The sequence below is a fragment of the Camelina sativa genome, chromosome 10, assembly GCF_030686135.1.
Source record: "Camelina sativa cultivar CO46 ecotype springtype chromosome 10, ASM3068613v1".
Classification (NCBI taxonomy): Eukaryota; Viridiplantae; Streptophyta; class Magnoliopsida; order Brassicales; family Brassicaceae; genus Camelina; species Camelina sativa.
This window is the reverse complement of record NC_141889.1, coordinates 1,045,931-1,071,047: the sequence shown is the minus strand read 5'-3', so window position 1 is coordinate 1,071,047 and position 25,117 is coordinate 1,045,931. Positions and strand designations below refer to the sequence as shown.

The window sequence follows — 25,117 nt, the reverse complement described above, 5'->3', positions numbered from 1 at the left end:
TGAAGACAATTCAAAGGGGATCTTGCAGAGGTCATGAGAGGCATGTATCAGTAAAAGAGGCACCTTCCTAATTTTTTAGTGTTTTGGAGTTTTCTTCTACATATGTATGATTCATTTTTGTTATTGTAGCCATAATATCGGATATTAACACTAGAAACGTACAGAAAGCCGAATCAACAAATTATTTTGATTTGTGATAATCAAAGTTGAATTTTGGAGTTAGATTCATACCATCTCGAAGATATTTTAATCTGATAATGTAATAATTTGTTTCCAATAAAATTGTTATAGTCATAGACACCGATTCATACTGCTAAATTTTCATTTGAAGACTAGCTAGTTTTAAGTGTTGGTAACAAAATACTATTGTTGTATTTTGTTTTACTCTATTGGTTGGGATAGATATTACCTAAAGTGGAGTTAGCTCATCCGGTTAGATGGTGTTATTATTATGCTATAGGATTCGAAGTCCAGTTCTACTTGGAATGGATGATTTATACTTATTAGACGTTATAAATATAATCAAAGCTTGTTTTGGACTAGAAAGACTATAAACTGTCTAAAATTGCATAGTTATAAAACAAAGATTATTGCTACTGAAAATAAACCGATTATTTAATATTTATACTTACTTACCCTTGAATATATATATATATATATATAAGTAGATTGAAGTCTATCAAATAGTGGTCCGAGGTAGATTATTTACTAGTACTAAACAAATCGTAATCCAGTTAAAACAAGTTTTTGGTTAGAGGGTGATTGATTGTCTTGGTCTTAGAAGTACTAGGCTAGATTTCAACGCTGGTTTTGAGGGAAAAGAAAAATATATAAATCTTTCAAATGTGTTTTGATATATGATGGTTAAAAACCATGATGTCAGAAGTTTTTATAGTCTTTTGATTTGTTTTGTATGATGTTTTAGAGTCTTAACAAGTTTTCTAGGATTTTGGTATGAAATGAGCAAAATAGAGCAATTAGAAAGGATTTTGGAGCAATTCAGCTAAGGAAGAGAACTTGGAGCCGAGGAAGGATGAGAGTGTCGATCGACACTGCCTTAGTATCGATCGACACCATGTTTAGCCGAGAGAAAAGCAAGTTTTGGAAATTTTACAAATCTGCCCCAAAGTTTTCCATATTTGCATCATTAGTCTCTAACGTGTTTTTGGATATATAAATAGTATTTTTAGGTTTTAGAAATCTTTAAATTTTATTCAAGCAAGTTTTATTTTTCTGCAATCCTGTGAGATTTTGAAAGCTTTTGGGAGAGAGATCTGAACTGCTTTGAGAGAAGAATTTTTGAACTCCCTCTTTACTCTTTTAATTTCAATTGTTTATTATTCAGAATTATGTTTTGTTCTTTATTGAATATGTCTGAGTAGTTTACTTGTTAGGTTCAGGGTTTTTCAGAGGGATTTTATGAATTATTAGATATATTTATTTAAGATTCTTTATCATAAGTTGTTCTTAATGTTAGATCTTTGATTAGCCATCTGGATTTAGATCTTAAGATTATTGATTGATATGAGAATATAATTGATTTTCTTGATAAAACATTTTGATGAGCAAAATTACTTCTTGCAAAGAGATTTGATTTAGTAATTTTATGAACAATCTAAACCTGTTTTTAAAGCTGATTTTTAACCTAGAATTTTACAAAGAGATTTGGATTTTCTGGTTTTAAATTTAGATAATAGTTGCAGTGAGAACTGATTTATTTTACAAAATTGTTTAGATTTCTATATCTGATTTTAATTGCTTGAATCCTGTTTAATAATTGATTTAATATTTGTAATTTCCTGAGAAATTCTCTGGACCGAGCTTTTTGATCTTCTGAATTCACAGCTTTATTTAATATTTTACATTGATTTTCTTTATTTAAATCAACTTGTTTAGCGTAATCATAAAACTTTATAATTTATTATGTAATATAGAGTCCTTGTGGAATTCGATACTTAAGTATTAGAGTGACCTCTTAATTTGAGAGAGTAGCTCAAGGTTTAATTTGAGTATCTCATGTTTCATATATCATCAACTAGTATATAAAATTACGAAACAGATGAGGATGAGAAAAACCTAAATTTTATGGATTATAAGAAAAGTCAATACTGTAGTAAAATGTTTTAAATCTTGGATCTACAAAAAAGAAATCTTGAAACCCGGTATAGAGTTGAAGATCAAACAATATAGATTGTTGCTTTGCAGTTTGCATGGCTTTTCTCTATTAGGTGGATATTTCTTTTTGTTATAAATAATTTGGTTACCCTTTAGACAAAGGAGAGCGACTTCGTTAGCTTTATATATCCTCAGTGCCTTTTCGACGAAGACAAAAATTTGTTACAAAAATAAAATAAACTAAAGAATGCTTTTCAACGGGATGGAATAGCTATGACCTTTTTGCATGTATAGTATACGTAGGTGGCTTTATAGAGAAATACTCCTGTTTTTTTCTTACTATTTAATAATAATAGTAGTTAATGTGAATGAATCTAATAGACTGATAGGAATAAATTGGTGTGTAGTGTGTATACCAGTAGAGATGACGCCAAAGGATGGATCCAATCCATGGTTAATGGATATGCAGAATAAAGAGAGAATGACATAAGGATTCAGATGTGACGTGACATATTGGCCTCGATTACTTGGACTATGACATTTCAGACCTACCTTTTTTTTTTTACAAAATTAATTAATTTATCCCCCAAAAATTCTAAATACTAATAACTAAAATAAATTATATCAACATAATTTGTTTTTAGGTCAATCAAATACTATAATTTATCAAGCTATTCTTTATTAGTGGTTGCACTTTCATCAGTAGTCCAGTAGTAGTAGTAAGTAGCCCAGCTACTAAAAAGTCTAACAAGCATACAGGTTTTGAGATTAGTGTTGTGCAGACAGCTAGTAATCAGTTTTAGTTGAATTAATTAAATAACAATCCAGAGATTAGATTAGACCGGATATAAAAACAAAAAACCGAAAAAAAAAGAAAAAAAAAAGAGAGAGAGTTAAATCAATTGAATCAGTCCTTTGTAGTACAGTATCGTTTTGTAATTTTCCTAGAAAATAAAAATTAAATACAATATGGGAAAAAGGCCCAATGGGCTATTTATTTTTGTTCTTTAATATTTTTTTTTTTTTTTTTTATTCAAGCATGCGAATCGCAGCAAATAAAAGAAGAAAGAAAAGAAAAAGAGAGAGAGAGAGGGACATGCTCTGTTAAGTGGTCGCTGTCTTCACTCTCTTCTTCCCCTCTGTGTTATTTTTGTTGGCAGTTGAAATTTTTGCATCTCTCTTCTCTGCCTCTCTGCATGCAAAATCTAATTTTAGATTTCGTGTTGGATTCTCTCTTCTTTAAATTCCCCAATCTACCCCTCTCATCAAACGTCAACGTTAATCTCTCTCTCTCTTACGTACCAAAAAAATTATTTTATTTATTGATACTATAAGATTTATTGTGAATTTTAATGATTTGTCTATTATTGTGTTTCTCCTTTCTCTTTCACCATACATGCAAAATCTCCTGCATTTCTGTCTCGTTCGGGTAATTATGTTCAATATTAGTGGTCCTAATTCCCCCCCAACTTCTCAAATTATATCCTTCAGTGTGAACCAAAAATATATATAAGCTTTTTTTTTTCTTGTACGTGTGTGTGTTTTTTAAGTTCAATAACTACTCACATGTGATTTATATATCTCTCGATAATTTTTGTTTATAAAATTGGAGTTATTCTTTTTTTTTTCTGTGACATCAAAATCATTATATATTATTAAGCTTGTTCCAAAAGTTTGGAGTTTCTCATATCAATGAATTTTAAGCATTAATATATACGCTGACATTACCAACCAAATGTTTCTGCTTTTATGGATAGTTCTATATGTTGCACTTGCTTATAGATACTAGATAAAACTGATTCATTTAAAACCCCGTACCCAAACACACACAAAAAGTGGACCACGATTGGGAGATCCCTCGTTTTGTTTTTGCTTTTGGTTAACAACTAGATTATTAAGATTCTGATATACTAAATGTTTATAAATACGAAATCTTTACTAATTTATAAACATTTTTTAAAAATATATATAATAAGTCGAGTTTGTTCAGTGTTCACTGTTCAAGAATAATCTCGTGTAGTCCTACTTGAACAAGAGGTCGATATACAGGAAAACAAACTATTTCCCCATAAGAACTATCATATCTAGCTAGATAGAGTCCGAATTTTGACCATGATCTATATATCCTCCAGAAAAAAGTTCCAAACGTATGTCCCCACAGATCAAAAATTCAAAATCTAAATCTCCATGTATCTGGATTATATCGGTTTAAGCTCTAAACCGAGGCCAAACCATCTATTTTCGAAAACAAACCAAAATAAAACAAATTAAAAGTAAAATAAATACTTAAGATTAAAATTAAAGTAGTGGGGTAAATTAAGAATACTTTAGATTTTAGAGGGTGTGAAGTTATAAATTTGTAGAAGCAAAGATCTAGCATGCGTAACGGCGCTGAACTTAATCATGCGTAACGGCGCTGAACTTAATCGCTGCCTCCTCCGTTATCACCAATCTCTGGGAATAGCTTCAACAACAAACAACAAGTAGAGTTCGTCTCAAGCTTAATGTCGCTGTATATCTCAATTTTCTTCGCTAGCTCGCGTATATACAACCACAGAGCATCGTCTTAGTCAAGCGAGACTCATTCTCGAGTACGATGAAATCACCAAGCATTACAAGCTTTGTCTTATCCGTCTTCAATCTCTGATTACGGAACTCGATGATGCTCTCGGATTTGAAATCTCAGATCTGTTCAATAACCGTCAGTTCTGTCATCAGATCTCCGATTTCGGTGATGTTCATAGATCATTAGTATTCTCGTTTCCATTACATGTGGTGTTAATCACAACTGGGCTTGGAGGTCTACGATGATTTTTGATTTGGCATAGTTGACTGTTCTTTTATTCAAAACTGACTTTAGGTGAGGAAGAAGGTGATAAGGAAAAGAGAAGATTGGTTGTTGTCGAGAGAATTGGTTTTTTCGAGAAAATTAGCTTGGTTTTGTAGTTAATTAATTGTAATTTGGGTTAAAATTGGCATACTTTTGGTTTATTATTGTTTTAGTTGGTTAAGATTTATTTGGTACATAATAAACCGATTAAAACCATCGTTTGTGGGAATTTAAATCTTGTAATACTATTTCGGGGAGATTTAGATTTTGAAATTTTGATATGTGAAAACATACGTTTGGAACTTTTTTCTGAAGATATCTAGATCGTGGTCAAAGTTCGGGCTCTATCTAACTAGATATGATAGTTTTTATGGGGAAATAGCTTGTTTTCCGGTCGATATACATTAACACGTGAATTTTTGGACGACCGTATAATCAAAGATATGGTATTGATCTAATACAAATTCGAGTAAGAGAGATAGAATCCAAGATAAGGATGAAATCTAACAGAGTACACACAGCTAAGATATACATGTACAACTACAAGAGTCGAATATATATATATATATATATTTCACTCACATATGTAAATTTCAATTAAGTTTTAATATTCAAGACAGTTTAATTCTTTATTTTTATGGTCCCCATATTTATAGATTCGCCTAAGGTGATTCAATTTTCTGATTTTGTATCATTTATGAGAAATTGATATACAGTATGTAATTATATTTACAAAAAAAAATCATTGAGATAATGTCATATGTGTTAATTACCAAAATAAGACTATAACGGACCATTATAGAATAATAACGTTGTGTGTTTAAACCTATGTTAAGCGCCATTGCAATTAAAACATTCACCGCCCATGCAAATCATCAAGAGAATATTATTATTTTTCTTTTTTTTTTTTTTGTGAACACCTTCAAGAGATTATGTTAATCTTACAAATTTCTTCTTCATTAGGGGTTTATAGTAAATGTTTAGAACAAAAATCTTGTATACGTTGTAGGGATAGAAAGGTCACGTCAGCATGAAGCCAACGACTCGTCTCTGACCTAAAGATATCTACAGCTGCTTCGCCTGTGAGTATAGAGAGAAGAAATTGAATGATGATGAGAGATCTCATCAAGGCGTTTCACGTTTGCGTTCTTTGTCGCGATTTTGGCGGTTGTTGACTTTTTCTATTATGTCGTTGTTTGACTAATTTGTCAAGCTTTTCTAATCAAGAAAACTACATTTGAAAAACAAAATCAAGAAAAAAAGGAGAAAAATTATTCCCGAAAAGACATAAATAAAACTGGAAATTAAAAATGGTATATATGTTTGGTGGAATTTATAATCATTACCAAAATCAAAGGAACGAGAGAGGGACCTCTTCGTGCATATGATTTCCCTCCTAAACAACTGCTCCCACTATCCTTTTTTACTTCCAACAAAATCATTCACACGAGAAATTCTGTCTCGTGATCACTTTCATGCAAAATTAAACTTAATCTTTGGTAATGTTTGTCAAAATTATTGCTGGTTTTTTGGTGATACTATATGTACACATTGACAATCTTATCAATCATTGATCTCCTATTATACTTGCACCGCATAATCTTATCAAGAAACAGTGATTTTGTATTCTTAGTTGATCGTTATATGTGTACTTATGTAATATCTTATCGAGAAACATGTAAGTTTTTTCGAAGAATATATAATAATAGAACAGCCGAAAATACAAAATAGAGTTGGCACTTCAGCATTATATTACCTTCTAGTCGAAGGAAATTTTGTTATGATATGCCTCGTGGGGAAAGAAAAATAATCAAGCCTAATATGCTCATTGAAAGGATATTTTAATGCTTTAATCATCAATATAAAAGTTTGTTGCTTTTAAAGGTTACCACCGCTTAATTCATCATTAGGAGAATATTAACTTTGATCCAAATTTCCAAATACCTTTTTTACCCAAAAAGAAGATTGGGTTAACCATATAGTTTTTCTTAAGTAAACAAAATAACCTAATTTACAAATTTATATATCTCCTCGATCAAAAATGTTATATAAGTCTTGTTTTAATTTAAATTCCCGCTGCTGCGTGCTTGCAGGTATTTGACCAGCGACTATACATTGAAAGCAAAATATCCAGCAGGGATGAGAGAGGTTCACATCCCACATTCAATATCTTTGTCTTCGTTATTTTTGAAAAAAAAAATCCGACAGAGAAAAAAACGTTTCCTGCTCTAGTGGGAAGATAATTGCAAAATTATTATTTTTTCGTGTCTTCCTGTATTGAAAATTTACCATATTTCAAAACTAATATTGATCAATTTTACTAAATTAGTTCCATTTAAAGAACTGCAACAAAAAAAGATATTTAAGTCAAAGTAATTAAAGATGGATGGGTGGTTTCTTCAGCAAAACGGCGCCGTAGAGATGTCTTATCCTACATTACAGCTGGTTGTGGCAGACATCATAGGGCCTACGTATATTTGAGCTTTACTGTACGTAAAGCTTTAACATATCTAGTTAGTTCTCACTGTACAAACAACAAAATCTGATTCATAACATATAATATATAATTACGAATATCATACGTTACGTATTGATAGCCTTTTCACAAATTTTTTAACTAATCTATTAAGTATCTACCGTGAACAACAAAATACTTTTGTAGTTTTATCCCAAACCAAAATCTTAGAGTCGTGCATTGGGATCTAGTTCCTTCTTTTCACCCAAAAGAATCTCCTTACATCGACCGGTTAAAGTAATTAGCACCACATAATTATAATTTGTTGCTGAAGGTACAAACATGTCACATATATAGAGACAGCATCGTTTACACAAATAATGTGAGATGTATTTGCAAATCAAATATAAATACGACTAACGAGCAGCGACCCACTTGGTTTAATATTTTTGGAAGATAACGAAATAAAAAGATGAATTCAAAGGATACAGAGCTATATATGTCGGGTCATTTAGAGCCGTGACCAAAAGTTTCGTTGTAATTTCTACGGTCGGTCATGATAAATTTTGGAATTTTCTTATGGACTTCTGTATAGTTTTTGTCGGACTATAGATCTGTATTCGTATCTCTCTTTCTTTTTATTCTAATAATGAAACGTAAATTCACGATAAGAAAGACGTCTTTTATTTATATATTTTAAATTTAATGTTATTGATTTTGGAAATGAGTCATACACAATGTTAAAGTTTAATGGTATCCAATTTAGAAAATGTTTGGAGAGTGCGTTCGAATGTCCTACCACCATATCGTACCAACTCGTATGGGTTTGTTATCTAGTAGTATATAGGTCTTTTTTTTTCAGTGTCTTTATAATTTAACAACTCTAGCTTATTTTATAAATCTAAGATAAGTATCTCAAATTTTCTGATGTTTGAAACCCAAGATCTTTAAATGCTAAAGAATCTTGAATTAATGAGTTTATGAGTTAAGTGATAGCTGAAAAAAGTTATAAATGATTGCAATAAAATAGCATAAACATGTCAATTACAATGTGGTAAAATCGAAACGTTAGAAGCGAACAGAAAATTCTGAAAGTGATAAATTTAAATGGCATAATTAATCACTAAAAGTGTCACTATATTTTTCTAGGGATAATTTGTTTCTCTTATAATCTCTTATCATTTGTAAGAGATCGAGAACTGTTATATCTTACAAAAAAGAAATTGTTCTCATTCAGATAATTTAATAATTTTATCTACTATCAAATCAACCAAAGTGTGTTTTTGCTGTGATTAGTTGTAATGTAACTCGTCACATAGCCATATAGTTTTTTAAGTTTGAAATGTTTCCAAAGACTTTACAAAAAACAAGACTTATAATAAAAAAAACTAATGTGGAATTTGTAGGGCTAAAAGCGAAAAATAAAAATAGAAATAAAACAAAAATAAAAAGTAAAGAAACGTCTTTCTCAATAAGAACACAGATCCCAACGGATTCAAACAGCAAAATTGTGCTTTGCTCTTCTTCTCTTATAATATCCTCTCTCAAAAACCCTCTCTACTACTATATCCCTAAAGCCCACTTCTTTTGCTTTCTCTTCCGTTACAAAGAAATAAACAAAACTTTGAAAAAAATGGTGTGTTCGTTGTGTATCCAATGATTGGGTTTTAGCTTACTACTTCGAGAGATTATAAAAACAAAAAAAAAAGAGCGAAGTTATATATAATAGAAAGAAGAGAGAACATGAAGTCTTTTTGTGATAATGATGAGAATAATCATAGCAATACGACTAATTTGTTAGGGTTCTCATTGTCTTCGAATATGATGAAAATGGGAGGAAGAGGAGGTGGAGAAGCTATCTACTCATCTACAACTTCGTCAGCTGCAACTTCTTCTTCTTCTGTTCCACCGCAGCTTGTCGTTGGTGACAACAGTAACAACTACGGTGTTTGCTATGGATCCAACTCAACTGGTGAAATCTATTCTCACATGTCTGTGATGCCACTCAGATCTGACGGTTCTCTTTGCCTAATGGAAGCTCTCAACAGATCTTCTCACTCAAGCCATCATCAAGGTTAGTAGTAGTACTTAGTCGTAGTAATGTTCTTTTATTTTACTTTAAGTGTTGATGTTTGTGTCTTGTTTGATGGGAACATGTTTGGTTTTAAGGAAGTATTTTTTTACTAAGGACATTTTCTGGTTTTTTTTTTTTTTTTTTTTTTAAGATTCATCTCCAAAGATGGAGGATTTCTTTGGCACCCATCATCACAACAACACAAGTCACAAAGAAGCCATGGATCTTAGCTTAGATAGTTTATTCTACAGCACCACTCATGAGCCAAACACAGCTACAAACTTTCAAGAGTTCTTTAGCTTCCCTCAAACCAGAAACCACCATGGGGGAGAAACAAGAAATTACGAGAATGACCCTGGTTTGACACATGGAGGGTCTTTTAATGTAGGGGTATATGGGGAGTTTCAACAGTCACTGAGCTTATCCATGAGCCCTGGGTCACAATCTAGTTGCATCACTGGCTCTCACCACCACCACCAGAACCAACAAAACCACCAAAGCCAAAACCAAAACCACCACCAGATCTCCGAAGCTCTTGTTGATACCAGTGTTGGGTTCGAGACGACGACAATGGCGGTTGCCAAGAAGAAGAGGGGACAAGAGGTAGTTGTAGTTGTTGGTCAGAAACCCATTGTTCATAGAAAATCTATTGATACCTTTGGACAACGAACTTCTCAATACCGAGGCGTTACAAGGTTTTTTTATACTTTATAATATATGAAACTTATTTGACTTTGGTTAGTAATGTTTTCATGTACTTATATATTCGATGGTTTTTAATCATGTGAAACAGACACAGATGGACTGGTAGATATGAAGCTCATCTATGGGACAATAGTTTCAAGAAAGAAGGTCATAGCAGAAAAGGAAGACAAGGTTCTAATTAGTGCTTTTTCATTTTATTATAATATATAATTTTCCTCTAAGCTAAAGATGGAAACATTTTTATATGATTTTATTATCTAACGTATTACTGACATTGAGTTTCTTTTTTTTCTCCATGTGTGATTATGATTTGATGATCTTCATCTCAGTTTATCTTGGTAAGTACAACACTTCAATCTTCATGGATTCATTATTTCCCCCCCCCCCCCCCCCCCCCTCAAATTTCTCGGGAAAATAATGATGGATTTTGACTGCTTTTTGTTTTGTTTTGTTTGATTGAATCTTTTTTTAGGAGGTTATGATATGGAGGAGAAAGCTGCTCGAGCATATGATCTTGCTGCACTCAAGTACTGGGGTCCCTCTACTCACACCAATTTCTCTGTAAAACAATTTTTTGCTCTTCCTTTTAATTCTTTTTTCCCCCTTACTTTGTGTTATCTCTTTGACTTTGATGTATTTATAATTTTATAATATACGTTAATTTTATTTTTAAAAGGTGGAGAATTATCAGAAAGAGATTGATGACATGAAGAACATGACTAGACAAGAATATGTTGCGCATTTGAGAAGGAAGAGCAGTGGTTTCTCTAGAGGTGCTTCCATCTACAGAGGAGTCACTAGGTCTTTTACATTACCTTTATTTTTAACTTTATAATATATAGTATATTTAAATGTTCATTGAAATAATATTGACTTTGTGTGTCGTTTATAATAGACATCACCAGCATGGAAGGTGGCAAGCTCGGATTGGTAGAGTTGCCGGAAACAAAGATCTCTACCTCGGAACTTTTGGTAATACTTGCCGACGATTTTGATTGATATCTAAAATCTATTTTTATATATTGCTTGTGTCTCACGGAATGTTTTTTTACGGTATTAGGAACGCAAGAAGAAGCTGCAGAAGCCTACGATGTAGCAGCAATCAAGTTCCGTGGCACAAACGCTGTGACTAACTTTGATATCACGAGGTACGATGTTGAGCGCATAATGTCTAGTAACACACTTCTGTCTGGAGAGTTAGCTCGAAGGAACAACAACAGCGTTGTCGTCTGCAACAATGATGACCAAACCGCTCTAACCGCTGTTGTGGACGGTGGTTCTAAAGCGAGTAGTCCCGAGAGAGTTTTGAGTTTTCCGGCGATATTCGCGTTGCCTCAAGTTGGTCCGAAGATGTTCGGAGCAAATGTTGTCGGAAATATGAGTCCTTGGAGTTCAAACCCTAATGCTGAGCTGAAGACCGTTGCTCTTAGTTTGCCTCAGATGCCTGTTTTCGCTGCTTGGGCTGATTCTTGATTGAATCTAAATGACTAACTCTGGTTTCCTTGGTTTAGTTTGACAAGTGTTTCGGTTTATCTCCGGTTTTACCCGGTTTGGATTAAAATTCGGTTTAGTTTCATCGGTCGGTATAAATAGTATTTGCTTAGGAGCGGTATATGTTTCTTTTGAGTAGTATTCATGTGAAACAGAATGAATCTCTCTATAACATATGATTTTAATGAATCTCCTTTGCTACTTCTTGGCTTTTCTTTACACATATTCATACGTTGGAACGACATGAAATGATTATTACTTAATATAAACTATGCGAGAACTAATATGGTTATTCAGAAAACACGAACATATTAAGTAATTGATTATGATGGCTTTGATAGTTTTGGCAATTGATTAGAATGTTAATAATCTCTATAAAGGATATGGTAAGAAAATATGTTAAAGGGAATGTGCATGGAGTTGAAATGACCCATAACTAATAATTAGGTTTCTTGTCACTTTATTTTTTTTTATGTTTGCCTTTGATATACATTGTTCTTTTAAGTACACGGAAATAATAATAAGATGAATGGTAAAATATGAAATGTCTATCCAATAATGCGATTTTGCTTTATTGACCATATCGTCCCACAACAATCCAACATACCTTCACCACCTCATTTCTAAATTCTCTCCTTTTGTCTCTTTTTCACACCCCACCGTATCAGCTTTTCCCTAAAGTTTCACCATAAATTTAAAATATTCCCTCCATCCATGATATTTAGGGAAATTTTATAAAAATATTTTACATTTGAAACTTTGGAGAATTTATTGCTTTGAAACTCTTTAAGAACGACTTACTATGAAATAAATTATGGGGCAGCAAAATTACTGTTAACCCCATACGTGGGGTAAATGAAGTAAGTGAGAGTGAGTAGTTCAAAGTTGAAACCTTTGATTTTAATTATCTGAACAGTGTGTCATTTCGCACGTGTTTTTCCAGTTTTTCGGACGTGTGGATGGGTTTGATGCAAATTACTGTTTATTGGGCCGTGGACGAGTTTAATTACAAATATGGAAATTTGGGCCACGAGTGTCTTATAAACTCCACATAACGTTCAGCAGTTTTGGGCTTTTGGACTATTTGATTCGAGTTGGGATATTTTTTTGGAAGTTATGTAGGGTTCGAAACATTTTAGTCCACACAGAGTCTATAATCATATTGTTGGGGGATATTGATATTTTTGAATCGAATTAAATGGCACATTAACTACTTCGAAAATGTGACTTTTGTTTGTTATACGAACTAATAATATATGAAGGCAATATGCTTCCACGTTTGATTACTATTGTTGTCACATCTCACATGGGGTTATCGATAGATTTTGACACCAAACTGTGAAACTGATCTTATTAGACAAAATGGTAATTAACGACACCATCTATTATGGTATAATAAATCAGAATAGTGATTTGGATGATTCTTAAACTTCCTTAGTTTGAGAATACTAGTATATTTTTAATTAGTTCTGTTACTAAGATTTTGTTTTGTTTTGTAGTTTAGCTATTTTTTTCAGGTTAGAGTTTTACTTATATATATAATTAATTGGTCCTTCAACAATACGAAAAATATGAGAACAAGACACGGACATGGTTTCACAACCACAATTTCTCTTTTTTTTTTTTTTTTTTCTACCTTAGAAATAAATTTCATCAAAATCGTCTCTAAGCCTTTAGAAACCCATATCAACGCATCGTTTCGTTAAAAAAAAAAAAACCCACACCGGCATTGGCCGCTTGAGAGCGGCGGCGGAGGAGAATGGAAGCGGCGGCGATTGTCGTCGATCACTTGTTTCTGACAACGTTCTTAGCCTCTCTGTTCGCGTCTCTGTTTCTTTATCTCTTCTCGAAGCAACGCCGGAGCAGAGAGAATTTGAAACGTAGCGAGAGAACTCAGAGCAGAATCGATGAAACCCTAACGGTGAAATCTGGGGACGGTGTTGGTGTTGATATCATCATTGTTGGTGCTGGTGTCGCCGGTGCTGCCCTCGCTCATACCCTCGGAAAGGTTTGATCTTTTTTCAACTTTTTATTCGTTGGGATGATTAGGTAATGTTTTTTAGTTCAGAAATTGTTTATTAATTATTGAATTGTGTGTTTGAATCTTCTCGAATTGTTTATTAGTTTCTCGTCTTGTATCTCAATCGAATTCTTGCAACACAAGCTATTAGGTTTCCCAAAGATGTGATTTTTTTTCTTTTCTTCTATTGGATAAAGTTTCAAACTTTCGTGTTAATATTTTTGGCGTTCACAAAATCCTCGTGATCCTTATTAATTTACGGGTGAATGGGGTTTTTGCTTGTTGCGGTTTTGGTGGTTTCTAGTTGCGTCACGGAATCAAAGTTAAGTTCTTTTTTGGCGTTTGTGTGTGTGTGTGTAGGAAGGAAGAAGAGTTCACGTTATAGAAAGAGACTTAACAGAACCTGATCGAATTGTCGGTGAATTGCTTCAACCTGGTGGTTACTTGAAGTTAATCGAACTCGGGCTTGAAGGTAAACAACTAAACCTACCAATAAAGATCATATCTTTTACTTTGGATTAGTTATCTTATCTGACTAGTGTGGTTGTTGTAGATTGTGTGAAGGAGATAGATGCGCAGAGAGTTCTTGGTTATGCTCTCTTCAAAGATGGGAAACACACTAAACTCTCTTACCCTTTGGATCAGTTTGATTCGGATGTTGCGGGTCGTAGCTTTCACAATGGGAGATTTGTGCAGAGGATGCGAGAGAAAGCTTCAACACTTCCCAAGTAAAAAGTTTTGATCTTTTGATGCATTTTGAAAGCACACATCTGTTAGTTTCTTAGTGGTTATTGCTGTAGAATTTAATTTGAATGTTTTTATACTTGATCTCAGTGTTCGAATGGAGCAAGGAACTGTAACATCGTTGGTCGAAGAAAACGGAATAATCAAAGGTGTTCAATACAAAACCAAAGATGGCCAAGAGCTTAAATCTTTTGCTCCTCTCACCATTGTATGTGATGGTTGTTTCTCCAACTTGCGTCGCTCTCTCTGCAAACCCAAGGTCTGTAACATTGTTGTTACGATTCGATTTCATCTTCTCTGCTCTGTTTTGTGGTACTAAACTTGATCAATAACACTCTCTAATCAGGTGGAGGTGCCATCGAACTTCGTAGGTCTCGTCTTGGAGAATTGCGAACTCCCGTTTCCAAATCATGGACACGTCGTTCTTGGTGATCCGTCACCTATTTTGTTCTATCCAATCAGCAGCTCAGAAGTCCGTTGCTTGGTCGACGTACCCGGTTCAAAACTTCCTTCACTCGCAAGCGGCGAGATGGCTACTTATCTCAAAACAATGGTCGCACCGCAGGTACCTCCTCAGATCCGTGACGCTTTCATTTCCGCGGTTGAGAAAGGTAACATAAGAACAATGCCGAACCGAAGCATGCCTGCCGACCCTATTCCTACACCAGGAGCTCTACTTCTAGGTGATGCGTTCAACATGCGCCATCCTCTTACTGGAGGTGGTATGACTGTTGCTTTGTCTGATATAGTTATCCTCCGCAATCTACTGCACCCGCTCACGAACTTAACCGACAAAGAATCCTTATCCAAATACATTGAATCATTCTACACGTTGCGTAAACCGGTTGCTTCGACCATCAATACGCTCGCTGGAGCTCTGTACAAAGTGTTTTTGGCATCTCCTGATGATGCTAGAAGCGAAATGCGTCGAGCTTGTTTTGATTATCTTAGCCTCGGAGGGGTGTGTTCGTCTGGACCAGTGGCTTTGCTCTCTGGTTTGAACCCGCGACCTATGAGCCTTGTTCTTCATTTCTTCGCTGTTGCGATTTTCGGGGTTGGTCGTTTGCTTGTACCTCTCCCTTCTGTTAAACGTTTATGGCTCGGAGCTAGACTAATCTCGGTACGTTCTCGTTTCTTGAAACACTAGTTTTTATATCTATGTTAAAAATGTTGAATGTTTTTTGCTTGTGTTGTGAAACAGAGTGCTTCAGGGATTATATTTCCAATAATAAAAGCAGAAGGTGTGAGGCAAATGTTCTTCCCTCGAACTATTCCTGCCATTTACAGAGCTCCTCCTACTCCTTCTTCTCCTCAAAGATGGTTGAACCATAAACTCTGCTCTGAAGATTTCTCCAAGTGTAAGAATAGCTTATTTGCTGTTACCGTTTGAATGAACCGGGTGGTTTGATTTGGTCTTTACGAACTTTTGGTTTGAATTGTGTATCCATCAGCTTAAACAAAATCATCAAGTAAATAAGTATTAAGTACAGTATCTTTGTTAATTGTTATAGAAACATGTGTTTTGCATAACAACGCAACATACAAATTACATCTGTTGATATTTTGCATGTTGCTCCTACTCATAAAAACACAAAACAACAGTTAAGCGGCCCAAATGTCGTATACGTTGAAGTCCATATTCAGAATTTTTTTTTTTTTTGTTATCCAACGCAAAAAACGAGTTTGTTTGTTGGGGCCTGTAACTAACATTGATGGCCTTTACGTTGACATGATCGGTTTCCTTCCTAAGTGAAATGATGTATTCTACTAAAAATTTGAATTTGACAGTCCATGTTGATCTATCTTTATTTACCTATTAACAAACTAGAAAATGACATAATAGATAGATTTGTCAATCACCTTCAACTAAGAAACAAGAGGGAATGGGCGATTTATACGTTTAAGGAGTGGAGCCACAATATTAGCCCAAATCTAAATGCCACAAACCTAACATCCTCATTGCGATGTTGCGTCTCTTTATTACCATCATCATATTGTAATTGTATAGCCTTCCTAGGGGCGGATTAGATTGTTTTCTTTCAGCTTTTTGGGTTAATGTTATATATATAATCTTTTACTGAGTATTTTTTTTTTTCGTTTTACCTTTTAATGAGTTTTTCCAAAAATTACACGTGCAATAGTCATTATTGACACAAATAAAGATATATAATTTGGTAAGACAATGTAATTTGATTTCAGACAGAGAGAACGGAAGAAGAAAAGTAAAAATAAACTTTGGTTATTTTATGTAAGTTGATTAAAAATATGATAATGGTAGAGACATCGGTTTCATTTCTGGCACTCCCATACACAAATAAGTCCCCCACGCACACGCACACGCACCTACGTAACGTCTCCACTCTCCACCATAAATTAAACTCTCTTTCCCCAACTATTTCATCACACATTGCTGTACACCATTAATATCTTTGTTGACATTTTAAACTTCATCGTCCAGTCAATTTAATTCTCTATGTCCCAATTTGATATATGTCCTCCATGGCAAAGTTTCCATTTTAACAATACGTACAGATCATCGCAGAGAAATATAAAATTTTTGATTTTCTTTTCAAACAAGTACAAATTACATCGACACATCGTAGAGAAATTAAGTTACTCAAGTTAATATTGTTCTTTTTTTGAGAAACAGCTTCATAGATTTTGTTTAAGTAACAACAGATTACGAGTTTTAGTAATTTTATGTATAGGCTGAATGACAAGACGTTATTATTTATGCTTTTGACTTTGTATTAGATCATATGGATAATAATTTTTTTTGTATTAGATCATATGGATAATATACGGATAAAGTTGACGACACAATATATGTACGTGCGTAACTTTCATTGACTTCGACAATATAGGTATAGTCATAGACCAAGTATGCAACTTGTTGTTAACAAGTTAACAACACACAAGAAGGACACATCAACGCCTAATTAGTCACTACACAAACATGTAAGCTTCCAAGAAATCACGGTTTTATTTGTGAATCATTACCATTCCGTGTACAATTTGCGTGTTTCATTTCCTCCAACTTGTACGGACATTAAATAACTCAACTTTAAACCTCACATGTTTAGTTTCTTTTGGACAAGAAGATCACTCAATAATTCAAATCTAAAATAAATCTCGAGACCTAATTAATAGTTCAAGAATAGACGCATATAATATGTAATTCTTTAGGATTTGTAGTTCTGATCATATTTACATGGGAAAAAATAAAATGCGTCTAATAGAAATGGATTTTTGACTTCAACCAAAACAATGACCATTTTTATTCAACGTTACCAATTACTATTGTCATAAGAGTCAAATGTACGACATATATAATTGGATAACATTTGAATTTTTTGTCACAATGAAAAGATATCGAGCTGGTTTTTGTTTTTATTTAGAAAGGAGGAAGAGACAAAAGGAGTAATGTAAAGTTGAAGGTGGATGGGCTGAAGAAGGGGTCCTACGATATGGAGGAGGTGAAGCAAACTGGTCCATAGAGTGTCTCTCCTAGGAATTTCTTGAGGATCGGAGTAACGTGAACGTCACGTTAGTTGTCACTCAATTTGAATCGTACCCAGATAGATTGTTAAAATAATAATTCTTGTATACATTGGTAATACTATAAAACCCACTCCATGGAAATTCACATCGTGCCTATTAATTTTGTATAAATTTGTAGACACAAAATGATATATGACACTGTGGGACATATATGCGTTTGGGGCTTTCACGTGCTCATTCTCTTACATCCTTGATCATTCCCACTCTAAATCAATTTCTTAAACAAGTACATTTTTGTTGCTAACAATTTCTATCAAAATAGCTACAAGCACTAATAAACTCTAGTTTCAGTACTATGAAATATGTCATTTGCACAAAAGTAAAACCTCTCTCCACAGATCACTAACGCATTCAAAATTTATGAGTCGTTTAAGTTTATACTCCCTCCGTTTCAAAATATAGGATGTTTTATTGAAAACACGCATATTAAGAAATAATTACTTTTAAAAAGTTTAACCAGTCATAAACAAGTCTGTATAATATATAATATAAATTTAATCTAAAAGTTGCATAGAAAGTTGGAAATATCCTATATTATGAAACAAAAATACTTCTCTAAACATATTATATTATGAAACGGAGGGAGTATTTGTTTGTTCGTTTTCTGCTCTACAAAAAACATTAAATAAAATCTAACACAATTTTTAAATTGTGGAAAATGGAGATCATCTCAATGACTACTTTTTAATTTATAATTAACGACTAATATATGCTTTGGGATTTGCACTCCTTTTGGAATTATACACCAGCTTGTCTTTTACTTGGTGTTGTTAAGCTTAAAGGTCACAAGGTGCATCAAAGAATCAGATCAAAGCAAGGTCGTGTCGGAAGATATACATATGGACCCATTTTTGTTGCATCTCAAGAAAATATAAGGACCCTATTATAATCCTTCGGTGTTCCTTTGTTAATTCTGGTCGAGCTTTTGTTATTTACTACTATGTGCATGCATAATAAAATATATCAAAACTGGTTAATTTTAAGAAGAAAGGAAAAAATATCCATACTATAGTGATTTGGTTTGAAAAATGATACGGTGTCTCAAGCTGAAGAATATTGTCTGGCAAGCTATTAATTCTGACCATGGTTTGACTAAATCGACCAATAAATCAATGAATATCAAACTAAACATACATATATTTGGTAATTCCGGTCGTTCAAATCGTACAAGAGCATTGAATAACATAGTCAAAAGTTTGTCGCCAAATTACTATTAAAAATCTATAAATCATGAACGTCAAAAAGTGAGAGAACGAAGCAACTCTGAAAATTCGTATCTGAAAAAGTTGAGAACAAGAAAAAAAAAATAGAGGACTTCCACTTTCAGCAACTAGGTAGATATTAGTGTTTACATTAAACAAGAAGTATTAGGCGTATAAAAATATACATACATATACATCAGGCCTGATATACATACCTCTCTCTCAATATGGTAACTAAATAACTTCTCATACGTATATTTATACAAAGCATTCGGAAAAGTCAGGTGACTCTGAGCTGTTTCTCACATTTTATTATCTTTATCTTTATATGTATATTGTTTATTTATTTATTTTTGTTAAAAGGTTATGTATATTATTTACTTACTTTTTCGTTCATGTAAGGTTTTTTTATCCATGAAAATAGTAGTCTTTTTCGGAAAAGAATAATATACTCGCTAAGAAAGAAAAGTCAAAAGAAAATGAATAAAATTTTATGTTTCGGTTCAAAATTGTATTAAAACTACAACGAAAACTTTTGGAGGAAATATTTCTATAAGTTTATGAATTCTTCATACAACTGATGTTATATCGTTTTTAATAGATTATATATAAAAATGTAATAAAATAAAATAAAGTGTGGTGATCACAATGAATCGTTTCTATATAACTGATGTTATATCGCTTTATACTATCTTGAATCGGTTAATATTTCATAAGGTGTGGTGATCACAATGAATGCTTACAATGGGACACCCATTAATCAGGGAGCTATAAACTAAGGGCGCGTTTACTGGACGGCCAGTTTAGTAAGTTGGTGAACAATAATAATTGTTGTTCATTTGTATTTTTCTCATTATTATTTTTAACATTTTACCAGGTGGCAATCGTTGAGCCGACATGTGTTTAAAGTTTAAACTGAAAAAACAAGTTGTTAGTTTATGTGATTCGGTATCATAAAATGGATAACATTTTTCAATTTTGGGAAATACAAACCGAGGATGAGAAATGAAAGAATGAGTATGAATTTCACACCTCAAAAAAATAAAAAGTTATTTAATTATTGGCTCGATGTCAACCAGTATTTTTATTTTGCCTAAATAGGTACTTAAGAATTAAAAAATTTAAGTGAGTGGTCATCATTATGCAGAAATAAAAAAAACACGAATTGGACTTGGTAATGTTATGTTCCGACACGTTTCCGGCGAGAACTAACTATTTCATTCGTTCAAAGATTTCATCTCTTTCTTGTTCCCATTACTTTATTAAGACATTTTATACACGTCATCAAGCTTATGCATGGTAATATAATTTGGTTAGAGATTTTTTTTTCCTTCGAATAAAGTTAGAGAAAATCTTATTTTGGAGTTAGCTGTTTCATTTTTTTTCATACGATTATACGTTTGATAAATAAATATATAATGTATACTGGGGCGTATTAACATGATCGCATGCGGGGATGTGTCAAAATCCAAAATTTTGGTATATATTTCAAAAAAATTTCCAAATATTTTTTTTGAAATTTAAATCATTTCTAGTATTTCGCTGTAACCCTGATTTATGTATAAACTAAACATACTACGGTAAGCAATTATTAATTTACAATTTAAAAACTAACAACACACTAAACGATTTTTAGAACGTTTATCATGCCAACTCATCTTTTCACTATTGTCCAAAACCGTATATAGAAAAATGTCGAAACAGGGAAGTTAGTTCTACATGGAAGTTAATTGTGTTGCTAATACTCTTACTCAGAGAAGACTATTAGGTGATAGAAAAATGAAAATACAGCCGACACAGTTCTACAACATGTTTAGATGATCGACCAGCGTGGTGGACCAACATTACAATTAACACGGTCCAAAGAGTCCCCAATTGTAACAATGACAACGATTTCACTATTCCATTTTTCCAATCTTAATTATTATTTTTATTTTATTGCGGATATAGTTTTAGTTAGTAATTATTAACTTTTTTTGGGTAAACAGTTACTTCGTTTTTTTTCTCTTAATTCTGTAAGTCGCATTATATCCCATTTACATGGAGATTTCCTGTCGGTATGGCATCTCATTACTGTTCCTCCCTTTATACTACTCAATATTTTTATTTACTAACCAAAATTATAATAATAATACTATCTGACAGTGATAAGTAAAATAACTTTGAATTCACGTAATCCAAAACTCCTCAAGCTCGATCATAAGCTCTTGAAGTTGAGCTCATCGGAGAGTGTTTGAGGGTCGGTGTGGACGGAAACGCGTGAATTGATTAAAATTCTTAATTAATTAAATACAAAATAATTGAATTAAATAATCCAATATCTGACTGGTCAAATTCCTGTCGTGGGCTAGCATGAAAACTATATAAACACCCACACATGCCTAGAGACCTCTCGATCTTAGCTTACCTACAAACATCACTCACAAACCAATCAAACACAACACCTTTTATTCTCTCTCAAAATCTTGATTTTCATATCTATTTTCTCTCTCTCTCTCTTTCTCCACTTTGTACACCTACTCCCCTCTCTCCCTAGAGCTAAATTAAACAAAATGGGTATCTTGTCAAAGAAAGCTACTTGTAACACTCATGGCCAAGATTCTTCTTATTTTTTGGGTTGGGAAGAGTATGAGAAGAATCCTTACGACGAGATTAAGAACCAAGACGGCATTATCCAAATGGGTCTCGCAGAAAATCAGGTAATTATATAATTGCACTAATCATCAAATGGATACATTCGATAATGTATACAGTATCAAGTATATATCTTACCGTCTTACTTGTTTATCTTGCAGTTATCTTTCGATCTCATTGAGTCATGGCTTGCTAAGAACCCTGACGCAGCAAATTTCCAAAGAGAAGGCCGATCCATCTTTCGGGAATTAGCTCTCTTTCAAGATTATCATGGCCTTCCTTCCTTCAAGAATGTAAGATTATCAACGATCAGACAATTATCATCATGTTTAATGATAATTTACTAAACCGGATTGTTTTGTCTTAAATACTTCTAGGCTATGGCGGATTTTATGTCGGAAAATAGAGGAAACCGAGTTTCTTTCGATCCAAACAAGCTTGTCCTCACAGCTGGTGCTACTCCGGCTAACGAAACTCTAATGTTCTGTCTCGCTGATCGTGGAGATGCTTTTTTGCTCCCTACGCCATATTATCCAGGGTTAGTTAACTTTTTTGTCAAACCCTTGCTTCATTGACAAGTAACAAAAAAAAACTTACGCTAACTAATATACCTTTTTTTTTTTTTTTGCCAAATGCAGATTTGACAGGGATTTGAAATGGAGAACCGAAGCTGAGATTGTACCGATCCAGTGTACTAGTGCAAACGGATTCCGCATCACAAAATCTGCACTTGAAGAAGCCTACGAGCAAGCCCAAAAGCTTAACCTAAAAGTGAAAGGAGTCCTTATAACCAACCCATCTAACCCGTTGGGTACTACCACTACCCGAACCGAACTAAACCATCTTTTGGACTTCATCTCACGTAAGAAGATACATTTGATAAGTGATGAGATCTACTCGGGTACCGTTTTTGCTTCTCCCGGATTCATTAGCGTAATGGAAGTCCTCAAAGACAGAAAGCTCGAAAACACCGATGTTTTTAACCGTGTCCACATCGTGTACAGTTTGTCTAAAGATCTAGGCCTACCTGGTTTTCGCGTTGGCGTGATTTACTCCAACGATGACATTGTTGTCTCTACAGCGACAAAAATGTCCAGTTTCGGTCTAATCTCTTCCCAAACACAATACCTCTTGTCCGCATTATTATCCGACAAAAAATTCACCAAAAACTACCTCGAAGAGAACCAGATCCGTCTCAAGAACCGACACAAGAAGCTCGTATCGGGTCTAGAGGCAGTCGGGATCGATTGTCTCAAGAGCAACGCCGGACTCTTCTGTTGGGTCGACATGAGACACCTATTGAAATCAAACACCTTCGAAGCTGAGATTGAACTATGGAAAAAGATCGTTTATGAGGTAAAGCTCAATATCTCTCCTGGTTCTTCGTGCCATTGCAACGAACCAGGTTGGTTTAGGGTTTGTTTCGCGAATATGAGCGAAGATACATTAAAGGTTGCGTTGGATAGATTGAAGGAGTTCGTTGATGGACCGTCGTCTACTACAAGAAGTCAAAGTGAACATCTAAGACTAAAGAATTTAAGGAAGATGAAAGTCTCTAATTGGGTTTTCCGGCTATCGTTTCACGACCGTGAACCCGAGCAACGATAGTCTGTTTTTTTTTTAATTAATTAAAGTGTAATAAGTTTATGCTTTTTGTCATTATTTAAGGGTGATTGTTCGTCAAATATCATTTTTTAAAATCAGAATTTTATGTTTTGATATAGTGTTTAGGGGAAAAAGTTCACTCAGTCCGTACGTGAAAACGGATAATGCAGTAGTGTAGCTTTTTTCTAATGCAGTATAAGGTATTTTCACTTTATAATGATCTTTGGTAAAAACTAATACTCCTTCTGTTTCATAATATATGATGTTTTAAAGGTTTTTGCTTATTTCATAATATAAGATGTTTATAATTTTTGAGGCAACTTTTAGACTACTTTTATATTTTTTTATTATTTATTTTTATGCAGTCTTGTTTCTAATTAGTTAAACTTTTTAAAAGTAAATATTTCTTATTATGTGTGCTTTGGCTGGAACAGTATTTGTCAATATCTTTGTTTCAAATTTACGTCAAAAAGGTGCTACGTGTGTTTTACCGGCGACATTTCTGGTTGAGAAGCCGTAATTTGGGTCCGGCCAATAAATCCGCTCATTAATTATTATGTAATTAATCTACTTCTTTAGTAGTAGACTATGTTCACATTTGTTAATCTTTTGAAACAACTAGGGGAATTCCTTTATTACTCTAGTTGACAAAAGAGATAAATTGGTGCATTTAATAATGATTCTCTAATTGCTTTAATTGGTTTCGAAGTGATCGATTTCGTTTAAATGACTTGTAAGTCAACGAAACCTACCATTGAAGTCAAAAGATGAACCCAAATTATACACTCACAGCCACGTAAACATATCTACATTCTACACAGGTGTGGCGATCTGTTTTTATCGTGTACTAAATTCGAAATAATTTCTAATAATAAATCAAAAGGGATAATTAAATTAAATGTATTTATCAAAATTTGGAGAGGAAATATATTATTTCGAAGTGATCCATAGAGCATTCACATTTTCATTTTATAATCTTTAGACTTAAAAGTTAGCATTAGCAGGTTCACTTAAAGTGTTCCAGTAAATGTTTGGTGGCACCAATAAGACCAACCTCAACTAACTACTTTCTCTAATCAGAAACTAAATCTCTGCCCTGATGTTAGAGTCAAATATTTTAAATAATTTCAACAGTTATTTAATTGGGGGTCTAACGTCATCGGCGTGTACTTTACATGAGTCATGTGTATATTGAGCTAGCGTGGGAATTAATATATTTGGTATAAAGGGGTCAAAAACTTATAAACGACTCGTGGACTGGTCTATGTAATAGACATGTGAAATTTAAAATATATTTTCTTTTCAATTCACATGACTGTTCCTAGTTAAATAGGAAAATAATACAAGGAGCCAAATTGGTGAAACATCTCAATACTCGAGTACGTGAGTATAATAAGGTTATAACAAATATAAGTTATCCTACAAAGGAAATTCTAATGACTAACCGGTAAATAATGCAAGGAGCCAAATAAAAATGAAATTAATAAAAGATGGATGTCTTCAAGAGGTAGTTGTCAAATGTCAAAGTGTCATGTGGGTTGCACATGGCAAAAGAAACACAGAGAACATCTGCTGAGATTTTCTGATTGGTCAGTTCGCAAATATATTCCACCATATATATAAATATTCGACGGACCAACCTTGTATATATAAATGTTTGTCGTATACTTCTCATTGGTGT

General features: G+C 33.4%; 3 protein-coding genes across 3 annotated transcripts; all 3 read left to right on the top strand.

Annotated features, from left to right (window-relative positions):
• The first annotated feature begins 8,901 nt into the window (after positions 1–8,901).
• LOC104716347 (AP2-like ethylene-responsive transcription factor ANT) lies at positions 8,902–11,871 on the top strand. Its single transcript, XM_087468159.1, has 8 exons — positions 8,902–9,474; positions 9,626–10,169; positions 10,268–10,350; positions 10,509–10,517; positions 10,652–10,740; positions 10,856–10,980; positions 11,075–11,151; positions 11,240–11,871. The coding sequence occupies exons 1-8, from the start codon at positions 9,144–9,146 to the stop codon at positions 11,650–11,652; spliced, it is 1,671 nt and encodes a 556-aa protein (XP_087324285.1). The 5' UTR covers positions 8,902–9,143; the 3' UTR covers positions 11,653–11,871.
• A 1,483-nt stretch (positions 11,872–13,354) lies between these two features.
• Positions 13,355–15,923, top strand: LOC104716345 (squalene epoxidase 3). The gene is made up of 6 exons (XM_010433731.3): positions 13,355–13,678; positions 14,051–14,162; positions 14,244–14,418; positions 14,525–14,693; positions 14,781–15,554; positions 15,636–15,923. The coding sequence occupies exons 1-6, from the start codon at positions 13,430–13,432 to the stop codon at positions 15,822–15,824; spliced, it is 1,668 nt and encodes a 555-aa protein (XP_010432033.1). The 5' UTR covers positions 13,355–13,429; the 3' UTR covers positions 15,825–15,923.
• A 5,668-nt stretch (positions 15,924–21,591) lies between these two features.
• LOC104716344 (1-aminocyclopropane-1-carboxylate synthase 8-like) lies at positions 21,592–23,516 on the top strand. Its single transcript, XM_010433730.2, has 4 exons — positions 21,592–21,896; positions 21,993–22,124; positions 22,209–22,369; positions 22,470–23,516. Exons 1-4 carry the CDS (start codon positions 21,750–21,752, stop codon positions 23,437–23,439), a joined length of 1,410 nt encoding a protein of 469 aa, XP_010432032.2. The 5' UTR covers positions 21,592–21,749; the 3' UTR covers positions 23,440–23,516.
• Positions 23,517–25,117: the final 1,601 nt, after the last annotated feature.